The sequence below is a fragment of the Hippocampus guttulatus genome, chromosome 17 (genome assembly GCF_054856545.1).
Source record: "Hippocampus guttulatus isolate MCC_2025c chromosome 17, RoL_Hgut_1.0, whole genome shotgun sequence".
Lineage (NCBI taxonomy): Eukaryota > Metazoa > Chordata > Actinopteri > Syngnathiformes > Syngnathidae > Hippocampus > Hippocampus guttulatus.
In genome coordinates, this window is record NC_141277.1 from 12,980,738 (window position 1) to 12,996,976 (window position 16,239).

General features: G+C 41.3%; 1 protein-coding gene and 1 long non-coding RNA gene across 2 annotated transcripts; one reads left to right on the forward strand and one right to left on the reverse strand.

The window, feature by feature from the left end:
• Positions 1-1,172: 1,172 nt before the first annotated feature.
• Positions 1,173-10,363, forward strand: minar2 (membrane integral NOTCH2 associated receptor 2). Its single transcript, XM_086135200.1, has 3 exons — positions 1,173-1,265; positions 8,407-8,649; positions 9,791-10,363. The coding sequence occupies exons 1-3, from the start codon at positions 1,173-1,175 to the stop codon at positions 9,989-9,991; spliced, it is 537 nt and encodes a 178-aa protein (XP_085991326.1). The 3' UTR covers positions 9,992-10,363.
• LOC147192174 (uncharacterized) lies at positions 3,806-8,265 on the reverse strand. The gene is made up of 3 exons (XR_015103525.1): positions 7,629-8,265; positions 5,439-5,610; positions 3,806-5,282 (listed from the first exon to the last, which is right to left on the reverse strand). It is a non-coding gene; the product is annotated as an uncharacterized LOC147192174 (long non-coding RNA).
• Positions 10,364-16,239: the final 5,876 nt, after the last annotated feature.

Below are 16,239 nucleotides of genomic sequence, written 5' to 3' on the forward strand. Positions count from 1 at the left end.
GGTCCACACGACGTAACAACAAACACAAAGTGACAAAACAAACCAAAAAACAACAAAAAATAGCAAGGCTCATGAGAGCACTTGCCGACTGCTGCCTACTCGGGCGCCATCTTGACTTCAAAGTCCACAGTATGCACAGAACACGAGAGCAAGATACAACGAGAGGCACGATACGAGGCAAGATGGTCATTAGATTTGCAGGCTAATCGTTATGAAAAATATGATGAAACAGTATTGGTTATTCTATAATTTACTGGTTGTAGCATGGTAACTTTATGAATAAAAGTAAAGTCACAAGGTGTAGTCATGCTAATGTTAACTGTTGGTTGAACTCATGATGACGAGTGTTAAATTCTTTCGTCAAATTGATCGTAGATTACACATGCATCGTCTTGGGAAGAGGATGTCAAGCCACATCAATACTTACCTGTATTAATGATTACCAGTAAATTAATCTTTGCATCTCAAAACCCACCTATTTAAAATGGCATATTTAGTTTAACTCATCGTTTTTTATTATCTATAATTTTATCTATTATCTATCTTTTTATTTATTATTATTACATCTGAGATAAAATTTGCGACAGCGAAAAACTCCCTGTTGTGAAAAAATTCTTGCTGCAAACATGATTTCATTGTAGAGGAGTTTCACTGTTTATTATAGGATTATAGGGTGCACTGTCTGCTTTTGGGAAAATTTAATACTTTTAGGTGCGCCTGATAGTGCGGAAAATGCGGTCATTAATTTTGAAAACATGGGATGGGTAAAGTCAAGTGGTACTTTAGTTCACAAACTTAATTTGTTCCACGACTGTGTTAGCTAAACGAAGCAGGGTTTTTTCCCCCATTAAAACGAATCAAAATAGAATTAAGGCCTTTTTTCCATATTGCACTTTGCAGAAGGTAGTGCGCCATGGACAAACCCATTCATTGCGTATTTGGTGCTATGGCAAGGTGTGGCGATGTGGACGGTGGGCGTTTGCTGTTGCTGCGCGACGGTACTTGCCTCTCACAGTGATCTGATTGGGTTTCACACACGTGCAAGTGATACGGGCTCATAAATACCGCTCCTCATGTATTATTACACAGCACACCTGTTACCATGATGAAACACACAGTGCTGGGTTGGTGGAGGGTCAAGCTGACAGTGTAAATGAAACGACAAATCCAGAATGCTCACCCCTGTTCTACCAAACAACAATCACCCACAGAAGTTCCTGAAGCTGGATGTGAAGATACTGCCGAGCACTGACAGGATGGTTCAGGTTGGAACAGTCATGTCATGTTTAGCCAGAAAGAAAAATGGAGATTATACTCTCTGTTGTGATCTTACCTGCGTGGGTGTGTATTTTCCCTTCACACGGAAAATTCTTTTGCTTATTGAGACTTGCTATGAGTGACTTGCCAAAAGTTGCAATGTGAAGAACTCAATGTGAATTAATTGTACATTTTTTTCCAAAACATAATCACATTTTCACTTACTGTAAATACTTTGTCTGGATAAGAGGATTTTTAGAATACAATGAATGATGGCTTTTCCGTTGCTGGTCCCTCGGTTTGGAATGAACTCCCACTGAATGTTTGACAAGCGCCCCTCGCTGCACATCTTTAAAATTCATCTTAAAACTCTTTTTTATTCTTTGCCTTTTGACTCAGAATGACACTTGATTTTTAGTTTTTGTGCTTGCTACTGTCTTTGTTATTAATTTATGGTGTGATTGTTGTATGAATTAATTTTGCTTCAGGTACAGCACTTTGTATACAACGGTGATTGTTTTAAAGTGCTCGATAAATACAGTTGAATTCTATATTCAAGACTCAATTTTAAAACTGATCAGAAAGAGTCCACCGTCACTCTATTTTTTTTAAAATCTCATTGGGTCATGTGGTTATCATTATCAACTATTAATCTATTATAGGTGTGCTCAGAAACCGACTGTCGCACAACACAGGTCACTTAAATTTGTAATAACTTTTATTGTGGTCCTTTGCTGCTTATAAAATTGGCTTGGCAGGAGGTCAAAATCACACTGCAGTCTCTGTGTAAGAGTGAGGATTTCCAGCCAGGGAAATACAGAGGATGTGGAGGGAAGAGGAGAAAGGAAGGAAGGCTGTGACACTAAGTTACTCAAGGCTGTCAAGCTATGACAGAAAATGTGGCTCAGTGTACAGAATTAGGAAAATGAGCAGTGCGGCAGACAAACCGGAGCACAGCAGGCAGGAGACTATGGCATCAGTCCAAGAAAGAATGCTGCAAAGTCAAGGTATCATCTGGAAGTGAGAGGAGAACGGAGTGACTGGTGCACTGGCTTTATTGGGAATGTGCAGCAGCTGGCAAGTAAGCAATAATTCTATGTTTTCTTTCATGTCACCTTAAAGGGCTCCATAGGTAGGCAGCCTACCCGTTGTGTGTGTGTGTGTGGAAGTATTTTCCAAAGTGAGTATTTCTTTGCCGACATTGTCACCTTACAAGGCTGAAGGCTCCCATCTCAGGTTCTCTATGGAAACACTCGGCAACTACGAGTGTCATTCAATAAATAAGGTGAATGTTTCTGGATCAGGACTTCGAATACAGATAGAAGCTCACTTTATTTTATTTTTTTTCTCCAACGTAGTCTCCCAGCACTGTCACACACTTTTCCCATCTATGTACAAGCTTCCATATTCCCTCAGCGTAAAAATCTTAGGAGTGATGTCTCAGCCAGTCGCCGACTTTATCTTCACTTTCAAACTTGAGTTGTCTTGACGCATCATAGCTCGTATAGTGTGACATACTCAACGATTGGACGTCTGGCGCCTGGGACAATAGTATCCAGCTGCAGACTGGAGGAGGTCGCTTTAGGCAATGGTAGACAGACCCCGGAAGTGGCTGCGGTAAGGTTAGGCAAATGGATTTTCAAAATAAAGTCCCAAAGTGGCTGTGGTAAGTTTAGATAAGATAAGAAAACCTTTATTAGTCTCGCAATGGAGAAATTCCCGATTAGGCATTTATCTTAACTATACAGTACACTTATCAAGACTTATCTATATAAATCTATATATGTATATATAGATATATATATACGACTGCAAATGAAAGTGAAATGTTCATTAATTGTAATAGGGAATTTAAATTATTTTATCTTTCTTTAAAAATTAAGTTAAGATTATTAATATTTTATGATCAAACTAATTTGAGATAGAATTACTTTGACATATTTGATGACCTACTTTGCAATACAACTAAAATTAGTAGCTCTTAGACTCCGTGGTTAACATAACAGGTTTGAGGAGTACAATCAAAATTCATAAGGTTTTAATATACAGGTAATACAATAATTACAAAACACCTGGCTTTTTATGCATTATAATAAATAAAACAAATTCTGAAAATATCAATATCACACAACTTCAAACCAGCATGTATGAAGCTTGATGGAACTGTTCTTAAGTTTAACAAAAAATAGATAAAATAAAACCAGATTCTGTATCCCCGCCAAAATGTATACCTATACAGTATTCCCTAAATCAGGCATGTCCAGTTTCAGGCATGCCTGTTTTCCATCTCTCCCGGCTGCAACACACCTGATTCAGATGATCAGCGCATCAGCCAGCTCTGAAGCAGCATTAGAACGATCATGCGTGTTTGAATCAGGTGTGTTGCTCTTGGGAGAGCTGGAAAACAGGCAGGACGGCGGCCCTTGAGGACCGACTTTGGACATCCCTGCCCTAAATGATCCATGTTCACTTCTAAAGCACTGTAGGATTCAAAAATAAAACACAAAAAGTATTTTTGAAAAAGCACTTTATTGCTCACTCACTCACTTCCCATGTTGTCGCAAATTCCTCTCTTTCACTGAATTAAGGTTGTAAAACATGAAATGCAACATAAACTGAAATGTTTTGAAATGTATTATTCGGTACATGAGAAAGGGAGTAAGGATTTAATTGCATTTTAGTTGAAAGAGAATTAGACAGTTTATTCTTACCTTGTGTGTTACGTTTGTCCAACAATAAATAAGTGTTCGGCATGTGCCACTGAGACCTTGTGGGTCACGGCGAGACCATAAATAATAGCCTAATAAGAGAAAAGGATTTGTACATTGTGTAAATATTTTCTAAAATATTTCAATCTACAAATACAAAAAAAATCTATATTTTTGTATCTATTTTGAAAGTGTGGAGCAGCTGGGGATAACATTACCTCTGGGAATAGAACATCCATCAAAAAGTCCACCTCATTCACAATGTTGTTGGGAGTTCCTTCTGGATCCACGATGCCCCTCAGATGTCTAAAAAGGACATCCCGGTGTTCCTCTGTGTCCAAGTAGACAGGCACCTTCAGCACTCATGTTTAAAATATCTTGGCTTGTCGTTGAGTACATCCTATTGACAATTTTGTGGAAATTGCATAAGTGGCCTGTGTGGTCATTTTGTGAATTCAAATAGGCATCAAATGCCAGTTCCTTTTAAACCATTTAGAAATGATAAAGCTTGATAAACAAGTCACATATTTTTCTGTTGGTAGCTAATAACATTCCTCAAGAAACAATGTAAATCTTCAGTTAAGGTTAAAAAAAAGGACATTTGCGAAATACCACTACAAGTACCACAGTGAGACTTTGAAACAGCATATATTCCATTAATGGGATCGATGCACTCATTCTCGAGGTGGTGCATTGTTGTCACATCCTTTTGCCTTTTAGTGTGCTTTCTTTCAATATGCTCTTTAATGTTTTTCTTATTGAACATAATACGGCAGATGGGACATTTTTGAGTCATCTGTCGATGACGGATTTTTTTCATCCGTCCACCTTGCGGTATGGGCACTGTAGGTGGCGAGGCACTGTGTGGGGCAGAAGCAGGCAGCACAGAGGATGCAGCAGCACATGGCGCAGTAGCAAGAGGTGCAGTGGAGAGTCAGGCAACAGATGGAGCAATGGATGATGCAGCCACATCAGGCAGCACAGACGGTGGTGCATCAGCAGGTGGCGTAGCGGTAGAAGGTCCAGCGGTAGAAGGTCCAGTAGTAGAAGGTCCAGCAGTAGAAGGTCCAGCAGAGGGTGGGGAAGCAGAGGGATGGGCAGCGATGGGTGGGGCAGCAAAAGGTGAGACCGCGGTGGGTCTTGGGGATGCAGGCGCCTTAGCAGCAGCAGCAGAGACCATCAAAGCAGGGTGCTTTTCCTTACACGTGCGAAGGTGATTTATGAAGGGTACCCGGCGCATTATTATTCCACGGCAATAGATGCAATGAAAGTGCAGTTTTGGTCGGCATTGTAGCCCACATCAATGAATGGTATACCCTGTAATAGAAAATAGAGCTTAAACGTTTTAAATAATCATTTACAACATCTTTACAAATGATCAGCTACAACAGGTCACTGAGTGATTGGTTAGGAGCCATCCAAATAAAAATGATCTATACTGTGACTCACACAAATTGTGTCTCGCAAACTTACCTTCATGTGATACTGCTTGGTTAAACTGGCCCTCCACATGGTCCTTTACCTTGCAGTAGTATGAGGGTTTAAACCATGCGGGCTGGCAGAATGGACAGTGGTACATATTGCAACATGTGTTGCATTTTTGCAGCTCAGGGACAGATATCCCTCGTTGTATTGTGACATGCATCTGGAAAATAAAGAGAATGAATTGTGAAATCTACTATGTCAATATAATTCTACAGAAAACTAAGGCCGTAAAAATAAAACGATGATTTTTTTTTTAAATTGCTACTGTTAAAAGTATTAGGGATCCCATACGACGTTGCGTGTTTTTCCCAGTGCTTTTTAAAGTCACAAAGAAACGAGGAGGACATTAATATAGAGGTACAGCGAAAATAATGTTCCGTAAAATTCTGCATTAGCACAGATGCATTTAAATCTAATATTTGAAACTGATCAACATGACACAATGCGCAGTCAATTTTTAATTGAATGCACATATTTTGCGCATTTAGCACTTCTTTGACGTAGCCCAAAGCTCTTTAAAAATGACCAGTATTTACCCATTCACAAACTAATATTCATCCGAAATTAAATTATTAATGTCAACGTCGTTTTGACATTATCATCTAATTAATAAACAACTAGGCGTGCTAAAACATCCTCTCTTGCGCTATATATTCTATCGTCGAGAGAATGTGAGTGTAGCCGGGATTCAAGTTAGCATAAAGTTTTCATTGACGCTCATCGACTGAATATTCCCGTCGTAATTGTTGTCGTGCATTAAAATAACACAACTCCATTTTACTTTTAGTTGATTTTGCTGCTAAATTATCTTACAATTACAGGGCCTTTTAAACTTTTTAACATCCACATGCGACTTACTTCGGAATCGGGCATCATCCTTCTGATGTCATATCCAGCGCAAAATTACTTGCCTAAACCTTAGTGATGGGAATTCCAGCTCTTTTTAGAGAGTCGGTTCTTTAGGCTCGGCTCAGTAAAAAGAGTCTCTTTCAGCTCCCAAATGGCTCCTCAGTTTTTTTGTTGCTGAAATTAATTTACGACCAAAAATAACGTAAAATTGTGTGTAATATGAATTACTAATGTAAAAAAATATACAGAATATATAATATTTACTATTTATATGGCTTTATTTATATTCTTCTGGGGCGGCCCGGTATTCCAGTGGTTAGCACGTCGGCTTCACAGTGCAGAGGTACCGGGTTCGATTCCAGCTCCGGCCTCCCTGTGTGGAGTTTGCATGTTCTCCCCGGGCCTGCGTGGGTTTTCTCCGGGTGCTCCGGTTTCCTCCCACATTCCAAAAACATGCATGTCAGGCTGATTGGACGCTCTAAATTGTCCCTAGGTGTGAGTGTGGGTGTGGATGGTTGTTCGTCTCTGTGTGCCCTGCGATTGGCTGGCAACTGATTCAGGGTGTCCCCCGCCTACTGCCCGGAGATGGCTGGGATAGGCTCCAGCACCCCCCGCGACCCTAGTGAGGATCAAGCGGTTCGGAAAATGGATGGATGGATATATTCTTCTGAACATACTCAACATGAAGTACAACATGGAGTGCTACAAAAAATAAATTACAAAGTACAAAAACAAAGACCCATCTCAAAACAAGGTCAACAAAAAGTTCCAATCTCTGTGTATATTTATAAGCTTTTAACTATTTACAGTAAAACGACATAAGTAAGCTTTGATTACCACACAACAAATCATAAATTAAAATTTGATATTGGATATTTTAACCTTGTACAGTCTACACGCTGCCTTTGAACTATCAAATAAGTTGAAATGAGTCCAAATTTCACTGCGTTTCCCTATCCATTTTCTCACCTTTCCACTTTCCACCGTGTTGTTTTTTCTCTGTAGCGCTATCGAGCTCTCTCTCGTCTCCCTGTCTCTCCTGTTCGTGTGCTGCTGACAGTGTGCTGCTGTGAATGTCTCTAACTCCTCCCCCTTCTCTTCACTGCAGCGTGTGTGTGTGTGTGTGTGTGTGTAACCCTCCCCTCCCTCTTCTACCACGGATCTTGACCAATCACGTGCGGCTTTAACCGAAAGGGGGGGAAAAAACAGGAGAAAAAAAAGGTCGGCTATGAGCGGCTCCCTATTAGGAGCCGACTCCTGTCGTTCACTTCAAAGAGCCGGCTCTAAGAGCCCGTTCGTTCGCGAACGACACATCACGACTAAACCTACCTTTCCCTGAATCGGCCTCCTCCGGGTCTGCAGCTGGACCCTTCTCGTCTGGGATGCTTCACAACCGTGACGACGAGTGTGACATGTCCTCCATTGTTCTTCGATTTGTTCTTCGGCCAATAGGAAGACAGTGCCCTCCAACGTATGATGAGAGACAAACAAACAAAAAATGTGTTTAAAAAGTGACTTGAAGAAAAGGGGAAATAATCCAAAGTATCCGTAGCATTTCAACTCGTCCTACGTTTGCTAACTGCAATGCTAGTCGCAAACGTAGTGTCACAAATGTATTTGTTGAAAGTTCTCTTTGGAAAATAGACAGTCCGTACCGCGCTCTCTCCACCATCCACGAATGGCTCCATACTATTTTTTTCTTTTCTGAAGATAGTAACATCGCAAATGCACATACTGCATTGCCTCCGTCGACGGGCGGGGTCTGGTCGGTGACGGATTTGGCTGAGATACTCCGTATGGGTTTAGCTATTATCAAAATTAGCTCACTTTCTACATTACAATTAAATGGAAGTGCAGAATGGTTTGCTCAAAGAGATATTTTCAGAAACAGGTAAATGACGAAAGAATGACTTGGTTGTTTAATTTTAGCCACTCACGTTTTTTTGTTTTGTTTTTTGGTGCATGGTTTTAACGTTCGATGCCCTTCCTTATGCAAGATGTACTGTACATTTTCCATAAATCAGAAAGAGGAACCTTGGTTGATGTAACGGCGATTTACAACAAATGTATTAAACTGGTGAATCATGTGTGTGTGTCCTATCCATAGAGTGTCTTGGAGCAGAGAGCAAAGATAAAAAGCAGTTTACCTACCTCTCAAGAAGACCCTGTGGTGTTTGTGGAGAGATACCTTGAGAAGCATGTCACCCCTGGTCGTCTGCAGTCCAACATTAAAACAAACCCTCTGTATAGTATGACGGATACAGTGAACGTGGTTAAGGTCATGCCTTCTTGGACTATCAAGGATTATACCATGCATACAGGCCATGGCAAAGTAAAAGACTTTTTACAGGTAATTCAGGAAAAGATGAGGGGTGTAATGTGAGTGACGATTACAGCATCAAAGGTGATTTGGGTATTACTTAGAAAAAAGAAAAAAAAAGCACAACAACAACAATGACAAACGGAAACATGAACACAGAAGATGGTTTTGTTTAATTTCAGGTGACAGAACGAAAACACACTGTGAATATTAAAGTTAGAATTATTCCTGTTGCGGCATCCTTAACGCTTTCAGGGACTGCGGTTACTCCAGTGGACATCTTAACATGTTATCAGGTTACAGCATGCATGAAAGAGTTAAACGAAAGAAACAGAGATTGAGTCAGGTCTTCAGATTCTTCTTGGCAACAGTCATGGGAGCTTCCACCCTCTTAAAACTGCCAAATCCCACAAAAGTGATCTTGTGAACTCCCAGCATTCTCCTCCCTGAGCGGTCACCTTAACGCAGTGGAGGGGCTTTTGTTGTCAGAGCTTAATTGTCAGAAGCTTCATGCTCCTGCTTGTGTCACCCAGGGAAAACAAGTCATAGACGAGGACGTCAAGAAAGATTACTGTTGAACCTTTTCAAAGTCCTGTGTGACTCCAGATGCAGTCTCTACTAGTCAATGCGGCTTTGGTTAATTGCTAAGACAAAAGGTTCTGTGAGAAGGTCAGTCCAGGGTACATCTCTGTAGATAGAGCCATATACCATCTGTGGCAAATTGAATGAATTGTCATCATACATCCATTCATCCATCCATTTTCCGAACCGCTTGATCCTCACTAGGGTCGCGGGGGGTGCCGGAGCCTATCCCAGCCGTCTCCGGGCAGTAGGCGGGGGACACCCTGAATCAGTTGCCAGACAATCGCAGGGCACACAGAGATGAACAACCATTCACGCTCACACTCACACCTAGGGACAATTTAGAGCGTCCAATCAGCCTGCCATGCATGTTTTTGGAATGTGGGAGGAAACCGGAGCACCCGGAGAAAACCCACGCAGGCCCAGGGAGAACATGCAAACGCCACACAGGGAGGCCGGAGCTGGAATCGAACCCGGTACCTCCGCACTGTGAAGCCGACGTGCTAACCACTGGACTACCATGCCGCCCTGTCATCATACACTGTGCGTATATTATCGCTAAGTGTTTTGTTGTATGTTGTTTGCACAGGATAAAGAAAAGAAACCGAGGGAGCTGGACTTTTGGCTAGAAGATCTGTACACACCAGGATTTGATGCTTTATTGAAGAAAAAAGAAGCAGAACAGCGAAGGAAAAGACTTCACAGACTACTTTTTGTCATAGGTTTGTTTGTCAGTGTAGTTATTGTTGTTATTATCGTACCAGTTGTGGTGCTAGAAAAGAAAGTGTGACTGCTTTTTAAAAAAAACATTGGATGTTTTTATGACACGAAATGGTTTATCAATGAGTGTGACACTTAAAAACATTTGCACAGTTGGAAAATAAATGTTTTTGAGTCTTCCCTGGCTGTGTTGGTAATTATTTTGCCTTTCCATACCACAGAAGGATCTAGTTCGTACGGTCATCACTAAAACCTGGAAAGGTTATGGAAATTGAAAATGCAGTTTGCATGTTATGATCCTCTTATTGTGCGTCTCCAGCAGGTGGCAGACTTGGGCCATTCCTTCAGTGTGCACATCTGCTGCATGCTATCAATAGCTTTGTTTTTAACCCTGGAGAACCCACGGGGTCAAATTTGGCCCCTATAAATTCTGCTACTCAAATGCTGCCCTTAAATCCCAAAGGGTCAGATTTGGCCCTCATCCTAAATTAGGATTAAAGCATTGAATATTTGAAAAACATATATTTTGGTGTTCAGTGAACATATAGCAGTCATTTAATGTATAATTCATCATTTTCCAAAGAAGAAAAAGGTTCTTGGGTTCTCCAGGGTTAAGGACTGACAAAATGCCGACAGTTTGTCGGATTATTTTGACCTTGTTGCTGCTCTCGCTCAAGGGATTGTTTTCTCGACCTCTTCCTCTTGCCATAGTCGTTCTTGTTCCCTTATTACCACGTTTTTGTCTTTGTTTAGTCATTTGACTTTGTTTTTATTTTTATTTTGCATGTGAATTGGATTATTGACATTTCGTTGTTCTTCTCAGTTGAATTATTTCCTTGCATTTTGCAAGCGCTTTTTGTCCATGCATTGTTTTTGTCCTGGTTGTTATTGACCAGCCATTTCTGTTCATACTTTGTCAATGCGCTTTTTGTTCTTGTAAATAAATATTTTTGTTACGGGGTTTTGTTTGGTGTCAACGTTTCTGGGATCCGAAACATTATTCGCTTTGTTTAGAACCTGACAGTGCAGGTCCTTCAAACGTTATGAACCAAAAAAATGTTTGATAAAGTTTTGGAGATGTCAACACAAGCATAAAACAGAAAAAAAGTAAATAAATGGTGTAATGTGCGATTAAAACGTCAATGGATATTATTGGAGCACACTACAAGGTCATAGTGCATTGTTCGCCATCCACCATCAAAGAACAGCAAGCAGCAAGAGTGTGTGAGCGCAATGGTGCGCATCGGTGAGCAGATGTGTGCTTAAACTCTGTGAAAATCAAGGAACAGTCATTTTAATGCAACACTTCCAATGAGATTACAGAGCTGCCAACCTATCAAAATTCACTTCCACAGCAATTTGTTTGAATTTTCCGATTTTTAACCTGTCAAGATCATTACCGAAGGACACAGTCACCGCAGTACATTTTATAAAAGGATTTTTAAAAAACGTGAGACCCTTCAATTACACAACATAATCATTACTCTATAATAATAATTTGTTATTTTAATGTTGCACCATGTAAAGATGAGAATGTATCTCACATAAAATTAAATACCACATTATTTTTCCTTCACAATGGAATTTATTGAGTCGGCATGGTGATTGACTGGTTAGCACGTCTGCCTCACAGTGTATAGAGGTGCGGGGTTCGATTCCGGCTCTGGCATTCCTGTGTGGGGTTTGCATGTTCTCCCTGTGCCTGCGTGGGCTTTCTCCGGGTACTCCGGTTTCCTCTCACATTCCAAAACATGCGTGGCAGGTTTATGGAACGTTCTACAATCTAGAGCAAGGATGGGCAAACTAAGGCCCGCGGACCGTATCTGGCCCATTGGTCTTTTTAAAACCGGCCCACCAAAGGTTGGTACACAAGTAAGGTTCGATGTGAATGACCGCCTTCATTTCAACGCCAGGTGGCGCATTGACTTGAAGTTGCAATGTACAGGGAGGGAGGTGGAGAGGAAGAGAGAGGGGGAGAGACAGAGAGAGAGAAATTCCCAAACCCAGTCAAAAAAATGTACCGTATTTTCCGCACGAAAAGACGCACTGGATTATGAGGCGCACCTTCAATGAATGGCTATTTTGTAAAATCTTTTCATATATTAGACGCCTCGCGCTAAAAGGCGCAATCTACAATGCGTCCACTAGATGGTGCTACGCTCCTTCCATTCAACTCGAGAGGCGTCCGTTCAACTTGAGAGCCATTCATGACCGCCTCTGAAAAATGTAAATTAACTATTGTTATTGCACTTAAATGAAACTACGAAAATTGAAAATAATGCGTCAAAACAGAAAATCAAGTGAGGAAATCACAAAATAAATTCTATATCCCCCCTACAGAATTTATTTTGTGATTTCCTGGCTTGATTTTCTTCGTGGTTTCATTGAAGTAAGAAATTATTTACGTTTTTCGTAGGCGGCCTTGAACGCCTCTCGAGTGGAACAGAAGAAAGCACGGAGACGGACAAAGACGTACAGCACCTGTACTTGCTGAGACTGTGAAAACCATGAATAAAGTCTGCGTTAAAAAAAAAAAATAAAACCACAACCACAGCTCTCATTTTTTAAACAAACTCAGGTGTGTCTTTGTCAGTCTCCTTCCTTTCTTTTCTTCTGGTCAACTCGAGAGGCGTTCATGACCGCCTCCGAAAAATCCTTTGGCATTTCCTTTATCGTAGCTCCAACAGTACAATCAGATAAGATAAAATAAGAAAACCTTTCAAATCCGGTGCGTCTTTTGTATGGTCATTACGGTAATACGTCGACTCCAAGATGGCTCCTTCCTGGAGACATGCTTACAATGTTATAACTTGCTGTTGGTTCGGTGAACTGTGTCGCTGCTTCATTAAATAAGTATGTGTTGCAGCTCCGAAAAAAGGAGAGCTGTGGCGCTTTTAAGAAAATGGAAGACCTTTTGGTGCGCCCAATAGTGCGGAAAATGCATTAAACTTTCGACGACTATATTACATTAATGATCGATTCATAACAATGGAAGCACCAACTCAAGCAACTCCCCCTCGATACGACGGAATAAATGTGTCAGCGCCGCTATTTTCTATCATTGGATCCAAATCTGCGACAAGTGACTCTTTATTGCAGTGAGTTTTACTGGAATCACGATTTTTTTTAAATTTAATTTATTTACATTAACGCATCCAAACGAAGAGAAATGGTAATGACTACGGAAGAGAAAGTGAAATACATCTAATTAAGCGAAGCGGGTTACAAAACATTCAGGAGACGCTTGGAGTTGGAAAGACTCAAATCTATGAGACTTTGAAAAACAACGAAGCAATTCTTTCTGAGTCCGATTCTGGCAATTTCCCTGCTCAGAGTGAATTGTTTGCGGCTTGGCGGACAGTCGAGTAAATGAAAATTACCTGGAATGGTTTCGCTGTTATCGTGCTAAAAACCTTTGGCAAACTGGACCGCTAATAAGAGAAAAGGCGAGCTCCATAGCGCTAATCATGAGGACTTCGAAGCATTCTGTGGCTGGCTAAAAAGTTGGTTGCATGACATCAACTGAGCAACGCTGTCTTGTGTGGTGATCGAGGGGTAATCAAGTTAGAGACAGTAAGTGAGTGGAAATAAAAGCTACCAAGGTCTGATAATAGTCTCATTTTGTAGCACATAGGACTATTTTTTTATACTATACAGGTGTAACACGGGCTACGTCTGTTTTATAATTGCTAGAGATGATGAAACACTCTGGGGCAGACAACGGGTTTCTACTTGGACCAGTAAGGGGACACTAGGTTCGATTCACTGGAGCCAATGATGTCACCATTGAGGGGGTGGCATGGGCAAAGAAACAAGACAACAGTTGTAAAACAATTACCTTTTATATCAAACATAAACACGTGACAACAAAATTATTATCACGACAAACACAGTGACAAAAAGGTAAATAAATCCAATTTAGTCTCAACCTCTTAGTTGACCTTTCCTTCAAGCAAAATAATTGGTGATCACCTTTCTCAACACCGGTGTGAGTTTCTTTTTTTTTTCTTTCAATCTGAATGAAATAACTAAGCACAAAATGTTCTTGTCAACTCCTGTCGTACAAAATAAATTCTTCTAAACATCACCAACACAAATAAAATAAAATAAAGTGCATCAAATGTAATATACTGTATGTTCTTTGGTTGGCTCGCCACCACCACTGTACCCCCTTTTCCAGCACTTGGTAGAAGTCAGGGCACCGTAATGGAATCCACTCCACTGAAGGCACGCTAATCCCAGCGCTGTCCTCAATTAGAACTCCACAAAAGACCCGGCCAGAAGAATGTCGAATGAGACTCCGACGACGTTATACGGTCGGCGATATCCCAGCGGTACGGAAAGCTAACGGCTACGTTAGCCAGGCACAGTGCTCGAGGTTGCGTAGAATGACTCTCTCTTTCTTCCGAAACACTTATTTACAACAGTCGAAGAATACGTCCGTTCGCGTTCAGGTCCCGTCAGAAAAAAGAGCGAGATAGGTTGCGCCGCACGTTCGTGACGTCACGAAGGTGAAAAACGGCACCTCTCATTCGCTGACACCCCACTAGTATTCTGTGCCCTGATTCGTTCGGGCCACGGCAATATTCAGTTCTGTTTAATTAAGCAAATTTTAACGACGCTACTCTTTTAGTCAATATAGATTTTGGTTAAGTCCACTCCCCATTGCCTCATGCCATAATCCGGGTTACACAGGTATTTTGTTCATATACCTGTACTGTATACTGCAGTTTTTGTGTTATAAACAGTTTTTGGGCAATATATTGTTGCTTGTGTTGTTCCACATGTATGTTGTTAACATACTTGGACTTTCATACAGGACATATCCCATAGTTGTTAATTATGTTAATACTTTAATGCTTTTGTTCTGTTGATGTTTGGTATGAACTGTCAACATTTGCAGTTTTTATATGTATCGTATCTTGTGCTGACCTGGCCCGCCTGTGAAATTTTAGAAATCAATGTGCCCCCCGAGCCAAAAAGTTTGCCCACCCCTGATCGAGAGCTTACATTATTCCCCAACTGCGAGTGTGAGCACGGATGGTTGCTTGTCTATACACTTTTGACTTCATTGTCACTTTTAAACTTGGTGCCTCTCGAGAAAGCTTTTTAAGGGACCAACCAGGTAAAAGTCTGAAGGGGCAAGGTCTGGGCTGTAATGGGGGATGAGGGAGTATTTCCCAACCCAGCTCGTTGATGATTTGGGCTGCTGTGTGAGGCCTTGCGTTGTCATGATGCAAGATGACTCCTTCTGACTGTTGACCCCTGCATTTGCATTTGTCTTTCTTGACCTGCCTCAGCAGTTCACAGTAGTTGGCACGAAGTTTGAAAGTGACGATGAAATGAGTAAAGGTATTGCGATCCTTCCACATGATGGCAACAAAAGAAGGGTCTCACTTAGGTGTGGCAGTTGAGAGGAAGCGTGGTGCGCTATCAAGGACTATCGAACCACAAGGGGCAACAACTTAACAAAGGGGCACACGACACACCACAAAATTGGAGTAAACAATCCCGATCTCACTGCCTTAGTGCAACACACGAATCAAAGGGGACAAATGAATCAAAGCCTATCACGGCGAAGTTCCTTAATAATAATAATAGATTTTATTTATAAGCGCCTTTCAAGACACCCAAGGACACTTTACAATAACAAAAAACACAAAACAATACGAACACACAAATGAATTGAGTGGCTCAACCAGGGATGGCCAACCCGCGGCTCATGAGCCGCATGCGGCTCTTTGGCTGGTTCAATGCAGCTCCCGGGCTATCATGTGTGTGTGTGTGTGTGTGTGCGCTCGTAAGGGATGCAGTATTGTTCACGTGTGCCCATGTGCATGATGTGGCTTTTTGCAGTAACACAAAAAAAAAGGCTCTTAGTCTCTGACTGGTCGGCCACCCCTGGGCTAAATGAATTAATGTATGATGGCTATGGCGATGAACTAATTTGTGCCATGAAATGAAAGACATCGGTACAAACAAACGGGAGGCATAGGGACTTTCAAACACACATGTACACGCATGTGCGACAAAGCACCCTCAATTTAATTTCTTTTAAACAGAGTCCTTTTTAAACTGTGATGGGCAATCAGCGCAGCTGGTGGCACACCCAAAATTTTGCTAATCAGGGTCACTCTCTCCTGCACTGAGTTTAGGATGAGGGCACCAATTAGGAAAGAGCAGGCGAAAAAGTCCTGCACAGAGACAAAGACCCATGACACACACACACACAACAAGAACAAAAACAAACAGAACTGACGGGCCACAAAATATTTTTGGTCCTAACAGAAGGTTAATGGGATTTTCTATCGACAAGTG

Coding starts and splice junctions, on each gene's coding strand:
- minar2 (XM_086135200.1), top strand. CDS start 1,173: ATGCTCACCCCTGTTCTACCAAACAACAATCACCCACAGAAGTTCCTG. Junction 1,266..8,406: donor GCACTGACAGGATGGTTCAG/GTTGGAACAGTC, acceptor TCCTATCCATAG/AGTGTCTTGGAGCAGAGAGC. Junction 8,650..9,790: donor AAGTAAAAGACTTTTTACAG/GTAATTCAGGAA, acceptor TTGTTTGCACAG/GATAAAGAAAAGAAACCGAG.